General features: G+C 33.9%; 1 protein-coding gene across 1 annotated transcript in view; it reads right to left on the bottom strand.

The window, feature by feature from the left end:
• The window catches only part of LOC114329174 (collagen alpha-1(XV) chain), a gene marked incomplete at its 5' end in the record, with an annotated part of 898,386 nt that overhangs the window by 692,357 nt on the left and 183,706 nt on the right, over nucleotides 1-22,323 (bottom strand). The window contains 2 exons of the mRNA XM_050657117.1: nucleotides 13,096-13,395; nucleotides 22,037-22,284. Of these exons, the coding sequence (XP_050513074.1) occupies nucleotides 13,096-13,395; nucleotides 22,037-22,284 (548 nt within the window). The remainder of the gene's footprint in view (nucleotides 1-13,095; nucleotides 13,396-22,036; nucleotides 22,285-22,323) is intronic.

Here is a 22,323-nt window from a genome sequence, read left to right on the forward strand (position 1 = left end):
CAAAGATTTGCTCAAACTTCTTTTTTGTACTTATACCGGGTGGAGGAAAAGAAATGTTTCTCTTATGTTAAGTTTGAAACACCCTGTAGGGAGGACGAGGTACAATAATTAGTATTCATCAGAATCGTATTATAGTCTTATGTTTTGTGAACATTTTGTTTTTTGAATGTGCCTGATATCTTTAGAAACAAAGAAAATACACGGCTTTGTAGTTTAACATGTGATTTAACCGAAACAAAAGTTTGAGACACCCTTTAGGGAGGAAAAGGTAAAATGGTGATTATGCATCGATACTATATTGTAGTCTGATCTTTTGTGAACCATTTATTTTTTTAATTCCTCTGATATCTTTAATAACAAATAAACTAGACGGTTTTACTTTTTAACGTTTACTTTTTAAAGTGTTTTAACTGATGACTGCAATACGTGAGGAGGTCATGTCTTGCTAAGTCATGTGCTAAAGAAAAACAGTGTTCAAAGAAAAATAATATGTGTAATGTACCTCTCGATATTTAAAGAGCCTCCAGGTAGACACCGAATCCGTATTACTTTCAGGGAAATTCCACCCCAAAACATCATATAGCCTCCATTAAACAATCTCGTCTCTCTTATGTTGTGCTGTGCATACCGCTTACCTGATCGACAATCGTTTACGTTATGTGCCTTTCTGTTTTTAAAGTTTTGTTAACTGTTATTTTTTAGTGTTAATTTAGTTTTGTTTCAGTTAAAATACATGTTAAGGCGTAAAACCACCTATTTTCTTTGTTAGTTTATTTATCTTTAGAAAGCTAAAGATATCATGCAGGGTGATTGAAAAAACAAAATGTTCACAAAACATAAGACTACAAACTTAACATAAGAAAAATATTACTTTTCTTCCACCGGTATAAGTACAAGAAAGAAATTTAATTAAATCTTTGCACAACTGCAAATATAAGATAATAAAAAAATAGCGAAATCTGTTAATCCGTTCACGAAAAAATCTACTATGAAAATGAGCAGTGTAGTGGAAATGTTTAATCCAACATCCAACATCGGCATTCACGCAAACTTTCTTAGTTGGACTACTAGTGGTCCCACTAGTGGTCTTACTAGTGGTACCACCACCCACTCACGGTCTGATTTTAGATCCAACGTACCACTCTCTCTCTCTAGTCGGACCACTAGTTGGACCAAAAATCGGAACGTGAATGCCCCGGTTAACCCGTTATAAAATGATTGTAGGATGTTAAAGTGATGAAGGATGGTTTACCCGGAAATCCGAATTTTATTTACTTTTATTATATTTAGTAGGCACCTATAATTCTGGTGATTCTTTTAAATCCTCTATTGTTAAGAGAATTTACACCTTTAACCATAGTTTTACGATTTTCTAACAGAAATGATTAAATACGTCCCAATTACTTTTATTGATGTTGAAAGGAGTTTTTCAAGTTAAAAAATATTTTATATAATCAAAGAATATGTTTCCTCGTAAAGAATTTGGAAAAACACATTGTAGTGAATTATAATCGAAGATAATAATATATTTATAGTGATATTGTTGTTTTATTTTAAATAGGTAACTATTGGTAGCAGTTTTTGTAAAAACTGTAAATAAATTGCATATATTATAAAAAAATGATTTTATTTGAAAGATAATAAATAAGCTTGCCGCCCCCCTATAAAAGAACCCCTTAGAATAGAATAGAACAGAAAATTTGTGGTTTCTTGAAATGCGCATTTTTTGAATTTTTGTGCATATCTTGCGCATATTTCGTAATTTTTTACCGCATATATAAGCGCATATTTCATCAAAATTGATCGCATATAAATCCGCTCCCTAGTAATGACATTGACTAAGGACAAGAAAGATTTTACCCACTGATAAAATCGAACTACAATTTTTATAAAGTTGTGTAGAAAATAATTACATTTTATAACTACTAATTAGTTTAAAAGTTTACTCTAAATGGTAAGTCCAGTGGTTTGAACACCTTTAACCTACGCTGTTCTTGGGAATTGTCTGGGAGGTTAAGTGCAAACTGGTTTTCATGATCCTCCAACTTGGCAATTTATGCAGCGCTACGTTTTGTGATGACTTCTTGTACCATATCCATTTTAAGGTCTCGATGAATAATTCTGTTGTTGATGTACCAAGGTGCATTAGTGATGGTTCTGAGGGTTTTTGATTGGAAGCGTTGGATGATTTCGATGTTGGAGTGACTTTCTGTTTCCCATAGTTCCAACCCATATGTCCAGATTGGCATAATTATTGCCTTATAGAGCAGAAATTTATTATCCAGAGGTAGTTTTGATGAACGGTCCATTAACCAATACATATTTCTGAATTGGTGACCTAGTTGCTTTCTCTTGGTCCAGATATGTTTCCTCCATGTGAGACTTCTGTCCAAATGACCAAGATATTTTACCTCGTTGGCTGATAGTAATTGATGATTGTTTAAAGTTACAGGAGGACAAGTTCCTTTTCGTGTTGCAAATGTAACATGAATAGATTTTCCTTCATTGACTTGAATTTTCCATTCCAAAAACCAATCTTCTATTCTGTTTAGATAGGCTTGAAGGAGATGCGAGGCATAAATAGAGTCAGTGTGTGAGGCTAGGATTACAGTATCGTCGGCAAATGTTCCTAGCATCATTTCTTCTGTAGGTCGTCTCTCCTCTAGTGGTTCCTGAAGAGTTGGAGGTATATCTGCGGTAAACAAGAGATACAAGGTAGGTCCCAGCACGCTATTATGTGGTAGGCCAGCTTTGATAGAATAGAGTTTGGAAATTGCATCTTGTTATTAAATTAAATAACACCTATCTGACAAATATGACTCAAGATGACTAGAATGTAAAAGCTGTGCGGTAATGTCCTTTTTAGCTTGTATAGGAGGCCTTTATGCCATACCTTGTCAAATGCCTGCCTAACGTCAAGAAATTCCGCTGAACAATACCTTTTAACCTCAAAATCAGCATTTATGTATATGTTTTACCACTCTGTGAACTTATTGGATTGTTGAGTGATGGGGCCGAAATCCAAATTGGTGGTCTGGAATTAGATTTTTGATCCAGGGTTCGAGTTTTTTTACTAATAGTTTTTCGAAAACTTTAGACATGATTGGCAAGAGGCTGATTGGCCTGTACGATGTAGTTTCTTCTTGAGGTTTCCCCGGTTTTAGAATGGTTATTATCTGAGACACTTTCCATTGATCAGGAAAGTAACCTAAGTTTAATATGGCATTGACTATAAACGTTATAAGTTTTATGCATTTGAGAGGTAATTCTTTTAACACTTTTCCACTGATCAAGTCGTACCCTGGAGATTTTCTATCGTTTAAATTATTAATAGCTAAGATGACTTCGGACGATTTAAATTTCCGAATAGGCAAACTCATTTGATATGGACTTTTAAGAAATTAGAATACGTCTACTTCCACAGGTGAATTCATTTGATTGGGAGTAAATACTTCGGAGAAGTACTCTGCAAAACAACTTGCTTTCTCTTGTGCACTACGAGCCCATTCTCTGTCAGATTTTCTGATTGGAGGTGACGGTTTCTAGGGTTGTTTCAGTTTTCTCGTGGCTTTCCATAGCGAATAATCGCTATTTTTAGTGGAATCTAAATTTTCCAAGTAGTACTGAAGTGATTGGTTTTTGAGATCTTCGAACAGCTTTTTTAATTCCCTTGATGCACTATTGAATCTACGCTTATCAGCTGGATCTCGGGTCTGTTGCCATCTTTTCCTCAATCTTCTCTTTAGCAAAATTTTTTCTTTGACTACTTGTGAGCAGTCATTTATTATGCATTTATCTTGTATTGTTGGTGTTGCCTGCCAGGCAGCTGATTGGATATTTGTAGTTAGTTGTTCCACAGCAATAAAGAGGTCCTCTTTGGTTTTTGCTGGAATGTCTAGAGACACCTTGTTCTCCAGGATAGATCTGAATTTTGGCCAGTGTGTGCGTCTGTTATGAAGTGAGGGGATATTTCTTTAATAAGTACCTGGGTTCCAACTGTGAATAGTATAGGCGAGTGATCAGAAAATAATTCGTAGCATGATGTAGCTTTTATATTGGACCTAGGGATGTTCTTAACTACAGCAAAATCGACCAAATCGGGGATTTTATTTCTGTCCAAGGGCTAAAGATTTTCGTTTAACATAGATTGTTTCGTATTTAATCTTGTTCTTGCTGACCATGATTTTTATTTTTTAGTGCTGAGAGCCATTCCATATCTTTCGCAGTAGTACTGCGTATTGCGATCAACCAAAATTTGCAGCCCTTCTCTGCTGTCCTCTGTGAGTATTGTATCGTCTGCATATCTGAAATAATTCACTAGTGTTCCGTTAATTTGATATAAATTGATTGATGTGTTCTGGTGTCTGTTTAATCATCTCTTCTGAGCACCTATTAAAAGTAGAGGGGATAGTACACATCCTTGACGTAGGTACTTATTCTTTAATGGTTTGTATTTTGATAACGAATTCTGAAGTGGAAATCGAAACGTCAAATAAACTTAATTTCAAAATAAAACTGTGGCTTATTCCCCATTAAAATGCATGAAGTATAATTTAGTTCATGTGGTGCGACCGCTCCCGTCTGAAAAACATTTCTAATTCGGTTTCTCTGCGGATTCATATTCAAAAATGTCCCCTTTAAACAAATTTGAAGAGTGCCGGACGGAATTTTTGGGCAGAAATTGTTTAAACAAATTTTTTAAACAAATACATAATATCACCTTTTATTGCCCCAAAAAATATATTTTTAGGTTTTTTTTTCATTCTAAACAAGAAATGTATCATGTGATTTTTCTCAAAAATTGACAGTTTTCAAGTTATAGGCGATTTAAAATGTAAAAAATGCGAAAATATGCATTTTCGAGGCTTAAAAACTCATATTTAAATTAGTATTTTTAAGGGTGCCAATAACTTGGATTAAAGTTTAAACATTCCTTTTCAAGATTCCGAAGCGTGATCGGGTCTAACTTCAATTTAGACCGTAGCTTTTTAATTGTTAATTATGCATGTCCATCCGATTTTTTGGCCGGTGCGGCGCGCTCTATTTCAAAAATCTCCTAGTTTTCCCCGAAAAATATTCTTTCTAGATTCTTTGGGACATTCTAAATAAAATAAGCTTCTTGACATTTTTCTCAAAAGTTACTAGTTTTAAAGTTATCAGCGATTTAAAATGCAAAAATGTGTTTTTTTTGTCATTTTTCGGATTTTAAATCGCTTATAACTTTAAAACTATTTACTTTTGAGAAAAATGTCAAGAAACTTATTTTATTTAGAATGGCCCAGGGAATCTAGAAAAAATATTTTTCGGAGGAAAATAAGAGATTTTTGAAAATAGTGCGCGCCGCACCGGCAAAAAACCGGATGGACACGCATAATTACCAATTAAAAAACTACGGTCTAAATTTTGAAGTTGGACCCGATCACTCTTCGGAATCTTGAAAAGGAATGTTTAAACTTTAATCCAAGCTATTGGCACCCTTAAAAATACTAATTTAAATATGAGTTTTTAAACCTCGAAAATGCGTATTTTCGCATTTTTTAGATTTTAAATGGCTTATAACTCGAAAACTGTAAATTTTTGAGAAAAATCACATGATACCTTTCTTGTTTAGAATGACCCAAAAAACCTAAAAATATATTTTCTGTAGCAATAAAAGGTGATCTTATGTATTTGTTTAAAAAATTGTTTAATCAATAGATTTGTTTAAAGGGGACATTTTTTAATATGAATCCGCAGAGAAACTGAATTAGAAATGTTTTTCAGACGGGAGCGGTCTCACCACATGGACTAATTAAATAATAAATGTATATAATCAAGAATATATTTCTTCCGTGATAAATAAACAATTCTGAATATAATCGAATAAAATAAAAATAAAATTATAGAGTGAAACCAACCAAACGGGCGAAAACCACTTCGCGCTCACCCTTATCAAGTTTTTGCATGAACTAAAACTCCATTTATCTAGCAACTTCTCTATTCTCATTGATTAAATTCATTACTCGGAAGTTGTGCAATCAACAAAACATAAGCGTAGCGTAGTAGGGGCGGCAGGGGCAGTCCGCCCCGGGCGGCTCTTTTTAGGGGGCGGCAAAATTTAACAATGAATAATAAAAATATCTTATAAATATTTGAACCATTTTATATTTTTATCGCAACTACAAATTCGGACCGATTGAAAGGAGCACGGAATTTTTCATTACATACTTATTTTGTGACGAATTCGGGGAATTCCTTTTCTTTGAATGATATTTTGTAGCGACTGGCAACAACGTCTATACTGACTTGTGGGAATTCCCAATTCCCCGTTTATGACTAAAAGTCAGCACAACTTTTTTCGGCAATTTAGAACGTTGCTATTCTTTTTTTTTCTCGACACATCGTTGGGAAGTTCTGATAGCAGCTACAGGCCAAAGAAGGATTCAAGACACGGGGTGGAGTGCAAGAGGCAATATCGTAAATGTGACATGGCATCATTACAAAGACATTCCCGTCACTTTGGAAAAACTGACAGAAGCAGGTGAAAGCTTATACACTAGGACATATGCAGGTGCTTTACTAGTTTCGATGCAGTCATTTTCCTTTCTTTGTTTTTTGGGCCTGTGGCAACCGGTGCTACATGAAGTGAATGATGCACAAAAATACAAACAAGGAGACTTGACATAAGATTGTGCGCTCAGAAAGTAAATGCTTTGCAGATGATATTGACAGAGAAAAAGAGAGGAATGGGCAAATGGCGCTGTGGGGTATGCAAAAATATGTGTGAAGAACTTGGAATTTCCATAAAACCTCGGAGGCGCATACCAAGAAAGCATATTTTCGATGACGGAAAAATGAGTTGAGACGAAAGCTGTTTTCTTCGTTAGATAGAGTTATTGTAGAAATTCGTGAGCATTTTCAACAGCAGCAGAATTTAACGGATAAGTTTGTTTATCTTACGCCGGCTATATTATTAGATCCAGACAACACTGAATGTAATCTAGACTACGCATCTGACGAAATTGACGAGCAGGGTTTCAAGCTGGAAAAACTTCGACTACGGACTTTCGTTGCTGCTACAGGCAACGAAATTGATTAATGCAGACTCACTTGAACTATTTAAATTTATTGTTAAATCCATGCTGGAAGATACTCTGCCCAATATGTTAATAATGTTCCGAATATTTTTCACAGTTGCTATAAGCAAGGCCAGCTGTGAGAGTTTTTCAAAATTGAAAATAGTTAAAAATTATTTAAGATCGACAATTATTAGTACTCTAAGACTAACTAATTTGGCTATTTTGTCTATTGAGCAAGAGGTGTGTGATGCGATAGACATTGATGGTGCAATAAAAGATTTTGCTCTTAAAAAAGGTAGACGTATAAATTTTTAATTGAAAACGGAAGTTTTGTTTTTAATTCTAACAAATACTCATATTACTTTTCAATAGAAATAAAAATATAACATTATAGTATCGTTCTAGTTCTAATTAAAAATTGATTTTATTTAATTTTGTCGATCGTCAAGGTGTACCTAATCTTAAGTGATAGGTACCTAAGTTATATCAATGTATCTAATTGGTTAAAGTAAAAGAATTTTTGTATTAATAAACGTGATTGTAAAACTTAGATAAACTTTTTTATTTAAAGTTCAACCTGTATAATGCAAAATAATAATGACTGTTCTCGCCGAAAAGTTCTCTATAATTAATGTATGTAATGTTATACAATAAATTAAAATACCTAAATAAGAGGGCGGCAAAATTGTCTTCCGCCCCGGGCGGCCGACACTCACGCTACGCCACTGCAACAAAACGCTACAAAGCTTGTAGGAAATTAGAAATTATTCCAGATGGAATAGAATGCAATGTAATCCATAATTAATTCGAGCTTTGTATCTATCTATCTCTCTAAGTGACAATATTTAATGATTCAGATATTACTAGAAGGAAGATGCAGCGTAGTAGCAGATTTGTGCGAAATTCGAGATAGAAAACGTAAATATATAAAATGTTTGGAGTAATTAGTCAAATCTTTGGGTAATTGGATAGATCTGGAGATGCAATTTTATGGTAGAGTGCCATTCATGTACAGAGTGTTCGAGTGGCACCGGTAGCGACAATATTCTGCCCTAATCTGTAACTTTTAACAAATCGATAGAAATAACCAAGTCGAATCGTAATTATCCGAAATCAGAATGTTTGATATCTATCCCGTCATTTTCGTGTTGGAATTGGCATTTTGCAGCTCACATCATAATAGTCTGGGCAGATTATCGGAGATCAGGTCATTTTTGTGAAAAGTTATTTACCAGCAATTTTATGCTTCCGTATTCGGAAGATATTGAAAGTCAACAATAGATCAAATATTTACCATCCGACAAATATTAGAAAAAAACTGGGAATTCAACCGAGATGTACACCAAATCTTCGTAGATTTCCAGCAAGCATATGACTCGATAAAAAGAAGCAGACTATGGCTAGCAACGCTAGAAATGGGAATACCAAGAAAATTAGTGCAGCTCACTCAAATGTGCGTGGCAGACTCATATGCACAGGTAAAGATAGGAAACAGAACATCGATGCCATTTAGTATAACATCAGGGCTTAGACAAGGAGACCCTTTATCACCATTGCTATTCAATTTGGCTTTAGAATACGCAATAAGTAAAATATCGTCTGAACTAACAGGTGGATTCGCAAATCGAGGATCAAAACTATTGTTGACCTTTGCCGATGATCTAGATGCAGTCGCTCATTCTACAAGAGACGTAAGAGAGGTGTTTTCACAGCTCGAGGAGGAAACAGGTAACCTGGGCCTTCGAATAAATGAAGAGAAGACGAAATATATGCTGGTGACCAAAAATCCAAGACCAAGAGTTAGACAGAACGTAACTATTAATGACCACAACTTTGAAGTAGTAAAAGAGTTTAAATATCTGGGAGCAGTAATCACAGAGGACAATCACATAGAAAAAGAGGTCTCAGCAAGAATAGCTGCGGGAAATAGAGCATTATACTCCCTATCATCATTATTAAGATCTAAGCTGCTGAAAAGACAATCTTAATTAAGACTGTACATGTCAATTATTCGCCCAGTTGTTACATATGGGAGTGAAACATGGACTCTACATCAGCGAGAAATAAATAAATTGCTGATATTTGAAAGGAAAGTCCTCAGAATGATATTTGGTCCTCAAAGAGATGAATTGACAGGAGAGTGGAGAAGGCGCCGCAATGCTGAATTGGTGACTATATATGGTACTGAAAACATCGTCAGACATATAAAAGCTAATCGGATAAGATGGGCAGGTCATGTAGTAAGATCAGAGGAAGACAGAGTGCTAAAGACAGTGTTCTTCGAGAGACCAGACGGTAGAAGATCAGTGGGCCGTCCCAGAAAAAGATGGAAGGATGATGTTGAAACCGATCTATCTAGGATTGGGGTACAACAATGGCAAATCGAAGCGCAAGATCGCAGACGATAGAGGGCCATAGTGGATGCGGCGAAGACTCACCCCGAGTTGTAAAGCCAGTCAAGAAGAAGAAGAATTTTATGCTGGAATCGAATCTTATGATTGTATATATTAATAATATAAGTATGCAAAGTCCGCAGATAGTGTGCTAGTTTTTTTATAAACAAAATGGCGCCCGAAAATCGTGTTTTTTTCAATTTCTGGTCTATAACTCCAAAGATTTTAACTTTATACCAAAAACACCCAAATAAAAATTCACCGTTATTAAATTCTACATAGAGTCGTGTTTTTCCGATTTTCTTCGACGAAAATTCTCCCCGAAAAATGCCGGTTTTTCCAACAAAATCTTTAATTTTCAACTAAAATTTTAGATAAGTAATTGTTTATCAATAATTAAATAACTTGGTAGCATCAAAGTTTTTTTCGTGTAGATTGTGATTCGTGAAGCCGATGGAAATTGAATGAACAGATTAGCAAAAATTAAATTGTAAAATTAAAAATTTATGGTCACTATAATAACCACAATAATTATGATACATAAGAATAAATATGATTTTTGTATAAAAAGACACTGTACATATCTAATGTACTTTCCAGAATTGAAATTGAACTATTTAAGCGGCCTCAGGAATATTTTAAAATTATAAACAATTTATTGGCTTAAAAACAAACAGAGTATCTCGGGAAATATTATATTAAATTAAATCATAAAAACGGTATTGAAAAAAAGCGGCAGGACGCTTCTTTTAAGAGCAAGAATGTTTAATTTTGATGAGTGGTTCCTGAGATACAATCGGTCAAATTGGCCGGCATTTACGGCAAAGATATAAACAATAGGATCATAATTTTCGAACCGTCATGCGTCACCTTTTTATTTTTATCCTCTTTCTCCGCACCAATTTTCATATCTTTAAAATACTCATAACATATTATATTATTATACTAAAAACTATGGATATTATGAGTGAAAATTGCCAAAAATAGCAAAATTCCAATCAAAAATTAGGTTGGAGAAAATGTAATCTCAAAGTTCAAAATAGGTATACGTTAAAAAAATGCATTTTCTCGGCTTCCCATGGAGCAATTTTCTTCATTCTTTTTTTTGTCCCAAGTAGCTCGAGTAGAGCCATATAACTGCCGTATTATTAATGTCAAACTTGCTTTTATTTTGTTATAATAAATTAATTTATTGATTATAACAAAAATTTTTAATTTGTTTAAGTAAAGATGGTTTAAATAATTATACAGCTTTCAAATGAGAATATTGGTGTTTTTAACGGTAAAAGGCACACTTGTAGTAAGTTTACCTAAAAAAACTCTACAACTGGAAAAATATGTAGTTTTCTTTTCTTATAAATAAATTACTCTATTATAACAAAACAAAAGCAAGTTTGACATTTAATAATGAGTTAGTCAGATGGCTCTACTCAAGTTACTTGGGAACAAAAAAAAAGAATGAAAAAAAATTGCTCCATGGGAAGCCGAGAAAATGCATTTTTTTAACGTATAGGTACCGATTTTGAACTTTGAGGTTACATTTTCTCCAACCTAATTTTTGATGGAAATATTGCTGATTTTGTCAATTTTCACTCATATAATATCGATAGTTTTTATTATAATAATATATGTTATGAGTATTTTAAAGATATGAGCATTGGTGTGGAGAAAAAGGACAAAACTAAAAAGGTAATAAGTCGAAAATTATGATCCTATTGTTTATATCTTTGCCGTAAAGGCCGGTCAATTTTGACCGGTTGTATCTCAGGAACCACTTATCACAATTAAATGTTTTTTCTTTTAAAAGAAGCGTCCTGTCGCTTTTTCCAACACCGTTTTCATGATTTAATTTAATTTAATATTTCCCGAGATATTCTAATTGTCTATAAGCCAAAAAATTGTTCATAATTTTAAAATATTCCTATGTGCTAAAAAAAGAATGTGTGTGTACTTTGTACGCACGTAAGAAGATATTCTTCTATTATATAGGTAATTTCAACGAAGTAAATATACTTAACAGGTTATTTGTATTTTATTTAAAAATTAAACTAACTTTCTTATCTACCACTTTCAAAAAATTTTTATTAAAACAACCAAAAATAAAAAAAAATATGAATCGTCCAGGATTCGAACCCGCGTCATTCCAATCTCGGAGCTAACGCCCTAGCAACTACACCAGCGAGGTCCTTCTAATTGACATGTAAGTTTCGGATATAATTACACAACACGGCGACAAATAGTGTAAATATTTTATTATTTTACTACAGAGAAACACAAATCCAAAAACACAAGAATTATAATAAATATTACATTTACTAAAAACGCCAATATATTATTTTAATGACTTGTTTGCACGGATACAGATACATAAACACCTATCTTGAAAGATTAGCAAGGAACTACATACTGTCTGTGTGCGCAGGCGCGCAGATTTATGTACAATTTTACCCTCAATCGAATCGCGAAGAAGAATATCTTCAAAAAGTAGCACACTGTCTGCGGACTTTTCATACCTATATTATTAATATGTACACTCATAAGATTCGATTCCAGCAATAAAATTGCTGGTAAATAACTTTTCCTTGTATTTTGCTAATTAGCCCAGAGTATAGTGCATACATGATTAAACAATTATAATACAACCAGATACTATTAAGATTATCATGCACATAACCTCAAGTAGTGGTACTTTTATTTTCTATTCACGTAAGTTAAAATTTTTTGTACTTTGACATCTTTTTTTTATAAATATACTCTTTGATTGTGGTATTATGGCCGATGATGACAATTTTGTCGAGAGCGCTTAGCTAAGGAAATAAATACATTTTACACAATTTGACATATCATTTTTTCCGTGACCCGTCAAAATAGCCCGGTCAAAACAGCCCCGTCAAAAAAGCCCCGTCAAAATAGCCCGAACACAAAATAGCCTCGACAAAATAGCCCGCAAACAAAATAGCCCCGACAAAATAGATCGCACACAAAATAGCCCCGGTCAAAACAGCCCCGGCTAAAATAGCCCCGGTGAAAACAGCCTCTTATAAACAATTACATAATTATTTATACAAGGTGTCCAAAAACTTTTTTTTAATTTAAATTATTTGACAAAAAGGAAGAATGTATTTAATTTTTTTAATTTAAAATGCATTTTACTGTTGCCCGAAAACAGAAAAAAATGTTTATATCATAAATTAACATTGATTTTCGCTTAACTTAAATGTTCAAACTTCCAAGAGGCAGGAAAGACAGGACTCGAGTTCTCTGAAAAGACAATTTTTATTTAATGTGGTTAAGATAAACATCTGAATAGAAGATAATTACCATTTCCGAAAAAAATGTATTTTTAAGGAATTATTTCATGATGAATTCTGAAGGGAGCTTTTTTTTCGGGGCTATTTTGTCGGCGGGCTATTATTCCACGGCTATTTTGTCTGCAGGCTATTTTGTCGGAGCTATTTTGTGTGCGGGATATTATGTCGGGGCTATTTTGTCGGAGCTTTTTTGACGGGGCTATTTTGACGGGGTACCCATTTTTTCACCTCCTTGATTTAATACTATTAATTAATTTTTTACATGTTAGGTAGTTTTATGTCTTTTAACGTTCCTTTAACGATTTGCGAATCTCATAAATGAAAATCACTTACCTCGTACGGTTCACCAAATTTCGGTCCAGCTTGAGCTATATACAATGTCGACGCTGAATCGAATACTAACTCTAAGGGATTTCTTCGGACTAGAATCGTTTCGGTTTCGTTACAGTTAAAAAATAACGTCACGTTTTCTAGGCTAACTCTAAAAGCGAACGACATCCATTTGTTGTAGAATTTTGGCACGGTGAAATTTGCTATGCTACGGGAACTAATTTGGGTAAAGTCTGTGTAGTATAGGCTGAGGACAGATGTACTGAGTCCGTCTGGAGCTATTCTGACACCTAGTTCCACTACCTGAAATAAATAGATTAAAGATAGCACTATTTTTAATTCAGTTGTACACACTAAAACATATAATTCATATACACAACTTATGTTCATAGACCAGGGCGCATCTGTAAAAATATTAGTACATTTGGACGTTGAGAGGTGACTCAAATTTTTTTGCAGAAATTGCTTGAAAATAAATCAAATAATAATATTTGAGTTATCCTCCCTCTCCAAAAGGTCCGGAACATTGTTTAAATAATCAAAATGTCAAAAAATTAAGAAAAAATTCGATTTTTTTCTTGGTTTTTTGATTATAACTTTAAAAGTATTCATTTCCGAGAAAAGTTGTGCTAACATAAAAGTTGCGTAATTAAATTTCTACAATATAGAATTGGTTAAAAATTTAAAAAATAGTCACCCTTGTTGCAAAATAGCAATAATTGTGAAAAAACCGTACAAAAACAAGTATTCGCATTTTACGTTTTTCAACCATTTATGCTACACTTAGGACCTTCATATTTCACCCTGAAAAACTTTATGATACAGTAAAACAATACTTTAAATTTCATTAAGATCGTTTTAACAGATTTTGCAAAATAAATTTTGCAATCCTGCTTTCGTAAAAAAAATTCATTTTTTCAAAATGTTACAGGACTGAAAATAAAGCAGATAGCAAGTTGAAATTTTTTTTGCTTATAGAAGTCTACTGTACCTTTCATTTGCAATTTTGTAAAATTAAAATCGGTTAACACCACGGCGTCAGGAATTTTTTTAAAGAAACATTAATTATTGTTGCTACGCGCAGGACAGCGGATAGTTTGCTCTGATTGGGCATTCCAATGACCTTTGATAATGATTGATACATTTTAATTTTTATTAAATTTCGATATAAATAAATAAATTTGTTTATTGCAAAATAAAAACACATACTCTATCCTTTGAAATAACACTTTTATTAGCAAAAACTTTCTTTGTTCATATATTTTAACTTAAAAAATAAACGTTTAATATTTTTAAACATATGCAATTGTTTAAACAATATTTCACAAACAATAATAAAATAAGTTTGATTTTTATGGAATTAAAATATTAAAATACAACAAAATATAGAGTAAGAAAATAATATATTAGATAAAGATTGGAAGAAATATTGGTGGAAATCAACTTGTGTGAATCGAACACCGCTGTCCTGCGCGTAGCACCAAAAATTATTGTTTATTTAAAAAAAATTCTGACGCCGTGGTAATTAATCGATTTTAATTTTGCAAATTGCAAATGAAAGGTACAGTACACTTCTATAAACAAAAAAAAATCAACTTGCTATCTGCTTTATTTTCAGTCCGGTAACATTTTGAAAAAATATTTTTTTTTTGCGAAAGCTGGATTGCAAAATTTATTTTGCAAAATTTATTGAACCGATCTTAATGAAATTTACAGTATTGTTTTACTGTATCATAAAGTTTTTCAGGGTGAAATATGAAGGTCCTAAGTGTAGCATAAATGGTTGAAAAACGTAAAATGCGAATACTTGTTTTTGTATGGTTTGTTCACAATTATTTCTATTTTGCAACTAGGGTGACTATTTTTTAAATTTTTAACCAATTCTGCATTGTAGGAAATTTAATTTCGCAACTTTTATGTCAATACAACTTTTCTCGGAAATTAATACTTTTAAAGTTATAATCAAAAAACGAAGAAAAAAATCGAATTTTTCCTTAATTTTTTGACATTTTGATTATTTAAACAATGTTCCGGACCTTTTTGAGAGGGAGGATAACTCAAATATTATTATTTGATTTATTTTCATGCAATTTCTGCAAAAAAATTTGAGTCACCTCTCAACGTCCATCTCAAAACAGATGCGCCCTGGACTATCAACACAAGTGACCTATTTTATACTAGTCCGGTTCTGAATCGAGAAGCTTCCATTTTAATCTCGACGAACGGTGTGTAATACCTCCAACCGACTTCGCGTTACCACGGGCGAAGTCCACTAGACTTCTAGAAATACCTGTAGAAATACAAAACTACCTGTTTGTTTACTATAGAGTCTGATCTAGGGGTCATTTACAGTAACTAATTTTAATTGTATCTTAGCAATCGTCAAGAAATATGTCTAGAGAACAAAAAAAAGTGAAAATCTCGGTTTCTCTGCTGGAACTTGCATCTAACGCACTGAAGAGTTGTGTGTTAACTTGTATCAACATTTTAAAGATACAGCACACTATTTCGACTGTTTCTCTCTAGTAATGGATAAAAAGAGGTGTCCGGCAGGGGTGTATCTTATCCCCACTCCTATTTAATATTTATGCCGAGGATATATTTAAAAAATGTATGGAAAATGCAAGTGAGGGCAAAAAAATAAACGATGAGTTAACGAACAATATGAGATATGCCGATGACACGGTGAAACTTGCCAGTAGCATAGATAAATTACAACAAGAAATGGAAAGGGTAATTCAGTTAGGGATGAATACGGCCTGAGCCTCAATTTCAAGAAGACAATAAAAGACATACTAATTGACCATGTAAAATCGTATGTATACCTTGACACTAACTTCTTCTTCTTCTTCTTCTTTTTGTATAGACATGACTCTGTCTGTTTTTTCAATGTGCCTCTAGTAAGTTGTTGTTCCATCGTTTTCGTGGTCTTCCCACTGATCGTCTTCCTATTGGGGAACCGTCTCGCGGTGTCCTGACTACAGTATTTCTTGTCATTCGGCTTATGTGGTCATTCCATTCTATTCTTCTGTTTCTTACCCAGTTATTAATGTTATCCACCTTGCATCTCCGTCGTATATCTGTACTTCTAGCTCGGTCCCATAGAGTCTTATCATCGATTTTTCGAACGGTTTTCATCTACGCTGTTTCGAGCAATCTTTTTATCCTCTCTGTGTCGGGTTGTGTTTCTGCCGCGTATGTCATTATTAGTCTGATTAATGTTTTGTAAATTCTGCCGTTCATTTCTTTTCCGATATTTTTATTTCTCCATATTGTGTCATTCAGGCAACCTGCGGCTCTGTTTGCTCTAATCACTTGATCTTCCACTTCTGTTTCGAGCCTTCCGTAGCTATATATTGTGATGCCTAGGTATTTAAACTCCATATATATAAATCCCGTTCACAGCGTAATACGCCTTTGGGTTCCCGTTCGCCAAGCCTGTCTATTCTGCCAGTCTTCTTCAGATAGATTTCTTGCTGACATTGCTTTTGAGATTCCTTGGATCCATGTTGTTGGTGGTCGTCCTCGTTTTCTTTTCTCTGGTGGTACCCATTCTAATATCTTTTTGGGTAGTCTTTCTTCCCCCATACGTCTAACATGTCCGTACCATATTAGTTGTTGTTTTTCGATGTCTTCTATAATTGATCTTTGTACTTTCATTTGTCTCCTGATGTCCTCATTTTTCACATGTTCTAATCTAGACTTTCCCGCTGCTCTCCTCCAAAAATCCATTTCAACTGCCAATAGGTTACCTTTAAGTTTTTGTGATAACTGCCACACTTCTGAGCCATAGACGATTACTGGTTTTAATATGGTATTATATATTCGTTTTTTCGTTTCCGGTCTTATATTTTTTTGCCATAATACTGAATTCAACGCACCTATAACTTGTTTTCCTTTGGTTATTCTGTCTTTTATGGCTTCATCACTTCGTCCTGTCTTTGTCAGTTTTACCCCCAAATATGTACATTGGTCACATTTCTTAATAGTTTCATCTTCTAAGTCGAGGTCATCTGGATTATTTTCTCCTCCTACGCAAAGATATTGTGTTTTTTGGACATTTACTTCGAGGCCCCATTTTTTGTACTCTTCCATTAGTTTTCTAGCCATATACTCCAGGTCTTCTTTGTCTTGGGCAATAACTACCTGGTCATCTGCATAGTGCAACGTATATAACGTTTCATCCCCAATAGATAGCCCCATCCCTTTACACTTCTTCTTCCAGTGCCTGAGTGCTTCATCGATATATATGTTGAACAGTATGGGAGATAAACAACAACCTTGCTTAAGTCCTTTTGTTACCTGAAAACCATTAGACACCTCTTTTCCTATTTTAACTTTTGCTATTGTGTTCTTATAAAGCTCTTTAATAGCATCGATTAGTGTAACGCTGATACTGGTTTTCTCCAATACTTTCCACAACTTCGCAACAGGCACGGTGTCATATGCTTTTGTTAAATCGACTAAGAGTAAATGCACTTCTCGAGATCTCAGTGTTCTTTTCTCAAGTATTTGGGATAAGCAGAAAATACTATCTATTGTGGATCGTCCTGCTCTGAATCCGTTTTGTTCTTCTGACTCAAAAGGGCGGTATTCTTCGCATATGCGTTCTTTTATAATTCTTCCATATAATCTGCTAAGCGTACTCGTAACAGTTATACCCCGATAGTTATTGCAATCTTCCTTATTTCCTTTCTTATGGATAGATGTAATCCATCCTTCTTTCCAACTTTGTGGCACTGGTTCTCCATGCAAGTGCCTATTGACTCCATCACTTGCCTATTAAACTCCATATATATTGCCTTGAATTTAAACTCCATCACTTGTTCTATTATCTAACCTTCCAGCTGTAATTTACATCTTATTGGATCTGCTGTTATAACCATCCATTTTGTCTTTTTTGAGGAAATTAACATGTTAAATTTTCTGGCGATTATGTTGAATTGGTGCAGCATACGTTGTAAATCATCTTCGCTTTGAGAGATTAGTATTGCATCGTCCGCATAGCAGATTATTTTAAGTTGATTTTCTCCCATTTGGTATCCTTTTTTAGTTCTAACTTTTTTTATTATTTCGTCCATGATCAGGTTGAACAATAAAGGACTCAAGGAATCCCCCTGTCTTATCCCATTGCCGGCTTCAATTGGGTCAGTTAGTTCATCTTCCACTTTTACTTTTATTGTGTTGTTCTAGTAGATGTTTTCTATCGTTTTAATTATTCCCAGATCTACCTCTCTCTAGTATAACAAGTGGATAACGTCCTTTAATGTGACCCTGTCAAATGCTTTCTTAAGGTCCACGAAACATAAATATGCCGGTTTGTTATATTCCAATGATTTCTCTTGAACTTGGCTCATTATAAATATAGCTCTAATAATACACAGTGAAATTAGGAAGTTTAAATTAATGTCAGATTACAAATTAAGGGTTTGTGATTGGACAGATATAAAGAAATAGAGAATTTCTGTGCAATAGAGGAATGAAATAGAGAATTTAAGCAAAAAATGGTACCGGCAAACATTGTGGAAGTCATAAAACAAATGAACAATAACAACAAACAACACGACAAAAATTAAAACGAACAACACAACTACAGCCAACATACCAACATCAAGGGGAATCAGGTAGGGAGACAGCCTCAGCCGTCAGCCCATTTCTATTCAATATGCCAATGGATGAAATAATAGATGTGGTATCGCTACAACTAGGATACAGACTCCGTCACAGTAGAATCAGTATAGTTTGCTATGCGGATGATGCAGCCCTGATTGCAGATAATGAGAATGACCTAGACAGACAACTTTATCGAGTCTACCAAGCATGTCGACGACTCAACATGAACATATCCACGCATAAAACAAAATGCATTACCATTGCGAAAGATCCAATTAGATACAAGCTCGTGGTAGAAAGGAAATCCATAGAAGAGATACACCAGTTCAAATATCTAGGTGTAGATTTATCAAGTTATCATGATCCAGCCAGAGACCTAAAGGACAAATAAACAAGGCCGCAGTCATGTCCGGATATTTAGGAGATGTGGTCTGGAATAGCCCACATATGATAACGGACAGCAAAGTTAGAATTTATAAAACTTGCATCAGACCTATTATGACCTATGGTACTGAATCAAGAGAAGACACCAATAAAGCCAAAAGCATGCTATGCTATGACCAGCCGAAATGAAGACACTAAGAGTAATAGCAGTGACGACAAGAAGGGATAGAATACGAAACAACATCATCAGGGAACAATGTGGCATAAAATATGTAGTAAGATGGGGTAGGCAAAGACGCACGGAATGGTTCAGTCATGTAAAAAGAATGGAAGAGCATAGACTACCAAAAACTTCACTAGAAGGAAAACCAGCTGGCAAGCGTCCACCGGGGAGATCACCAAAAAGATGGAGAGATAGCTGCAGTCTACCTCTCAAGAAATACTTCCAGGGGCGTAACAGAGGCCCCCGCAGCATGAAGCTTGTGGGGGGCCCAATATATCAGGGGCCCCATCTTGTCGTCTAATATATGTAAAAATGTGTTATTATTATATTATTTTACGCATAGATGAAAAATGCAAGTTGCCATAAACAGTGCATGAATACACTAGTAGCAGTAGTAGCCCAGTAAATGACCGTTTTGAAGTGTAATTATCAGCGCCACGACGGATATGCTTGACAATTTGGATTTAGGTTCTACTTAAACTTCAACTTCAAAGTTGGACTTGTGTCGTTGGTTGCTTTTACTTGGGAGGGCGAAAGGGAAGACTCTCAGGGGTGAAAACATACGTTTAAAATAAGTCCGAAAATGGATAAATTGACTAATTTTTGCTCTATAAAGTTTATATAAGTCAATACTTTTCAAGTTATTTGAGAGTGAAAATGTTTATTTTTCAACAAATAAAACACGTTTTCAAGCGGTTTTAGCAAAAATGTAGCTTATAAAAAAAAAGGTGTATTCATGTAGTATATCGACACAGTAAATTGATCTTATTTGTCCAATTCCAAATCGAATATTTCAACGTGAAATAACTAAAAAGTGAAGCACTTTTTGGGGAAAGCTCATTAAAACTTTTAAAAATTACATAATAAACATTAAATGTTTAAAAAAGAGCTTTATTTTTATTTTTTATAAAAGTTTCTCGCATCAAAACTAGGCGAGTTACGGTCAAAATAAAGTTGGCCCCCTTTTTTGGTAAAAAAAAAATAATCGTGAAAATCTCTATTTATCATTCCAAATAAAATTAATCGTTAGCGCTTTACCATTTACTTTATATAATATGTATATGATCTGTAACTGTATATTATATGATCTGTAACCGGTTCGAAGTTCTTATTTATGCAAAAATTTGGTTTTTTTGTAAAAAAAAATTTCTTTATTTTGGAAAAATGCCCTTTTTTTTAAAAAAACTTATAAAGTATTAGTGATACGAAAAAACTCAAACAGTAAAGAAATGTAGGTTTTGCTTTTGTGTGTTATTTTGTTTTTCTGTAAGACAAAAATTGGTTAAGATGTGGCTGTTTCTAAATTTGCAGACACTCGTGATTACTGACAAGTCCTTTCAAAAATAAGCACTTTGAACCGCTGAAACTTACTAGTCATATAAAAAAAGTTAAGTAATTTGTAAAGCGGTAATGATTAGTTTCATTTAGGGTGCTAAATAGAGAGAGATTGATGTTAGAAACTTTAATAAAAAATAATAAAGTTTTTTAAACATTTTAAAAAAGTTTTAATGAGCTTTCCCCGAAAAATGCTTCATTTTTTGGTTATTTTATGTTGAATATTCGATTTGGAATTTGACGAATAAGCACAATTTTTTATGAGCTACAACTTTGCTTTTACTGGGTCGATAGACTTCATTTTTTTCATAAATCACAGACAGTATGTAGTTCTTTGCTAATCTTTCAAGGTAGGTAGGTATGTATGTATCTGTAAATCTGTATCAGCGCAAATAAGTCATTAAAAGAATATATTAGTGTTTTTAGTAAATGTATTATTTATTATAATTTTTGGATTTGTCTTTGTCTGTAGTAAGATAATAAAATATTATGTACCTAGGTATAACATTTTTATAAATATATCTATTTGTCACTGTGTTGTGTAATTATATCCGAAACTTACGTGTCAGTTAAAAGTAGCTCCGTGGTGTAGTTGGTAGAGCGTTGGGTCAGGGATCGGAAGGTCGCGGGTTCCAATCCTGGACGATTCATATTTTTTTTTAATTTTTGGTTGTTTTAATAAAAAATTTTTGAAAGTGGTAGATAAGAAAGTTAGTTTAATATTTAAATAAAATACAAATAACTTGTTAAGTATATTTACTTCGTTAAAATTATATAATAGAAGAATAACTTCTTACGTGCGTACAAAGTACACACACATTCTTCATTTTTTTTAACAACAAACATCTTCACTCCTAAATAACTCTAAAAGTATTGACTTGGCCACTTCGGTGGTGACACTGAAAATTACACGGTATCGCCGTATTTCACTTACATTTTCTGGGCTATAACGTTTTTGTTACACTAGTTGCATTTAGTAATTTTTTTAAAGGGGCCCCATTTCCAATTCTGCGGGAGGGCCCCGACGGAGTTTGTTACGCCACTGAATACTTCAACGTCGAAATTAACAGATCAACAGAGTATAAGAAGTAAGTAAGTAAGTATCGACAAGAATAAGAAGAAGAAGAAGAAGGATTTCTACATTCTCCATATTAGAGGTAAGTAAAAGATATTATATTTGTGGAATTTTAATATAAACAAAATCTCCAGTTTAATTTTAATATCTACCGGAAAGCCAACAAGAGTATATTAGTTCAGTGGAATGAAGCCAGTTTACTGAGTTTACAGTTTACAGCAATATGTTTCGTTCGTTAAGGTTAAATTATAACTTTCCTTAATATCATCTAATATAGAGCATCGTTGCAGAAAAGCAAACAAACTCTTACTCACCGTATCATAAGGATTAACAACAGCGAAGATGAATGCCGCCCGTCTGCTTTTCGGCTTGGCACTTATTAAAATGGAAAATTCCGAAGACAATTTCTCCGGCAGTATTTGCCTGTGAGCGATTTTCACGTCTGATCCGGATCTAAATCCGAAGGCGGGAAATCCGTCGTGGCCGTTTTCTTCGATGTATTGCGTCTTGGGATCGGGGAACGGTATTGAGATCGCCCCCAAAAGGTCGTATTCATTGAATACTGCAAAAGAAAAATAATATTTAGTTATATGGAATTTGA

Source organism: Diabrotica virgifera, chromosome 7 (genome assembly GCF_917563875.1).
Source record: "Diabrotica virgifera virgifera chromosome 7, PGI_DIABVI_V3a".
In the NCBI taxonomy this organism is placed as follows: domain Eukaryota; kingdom Metazoa; phylum Arthropoda; class Insecta; order Coleoptera; family Chrysomelidae; genus Diabrotica; species Diabrotica virgifera.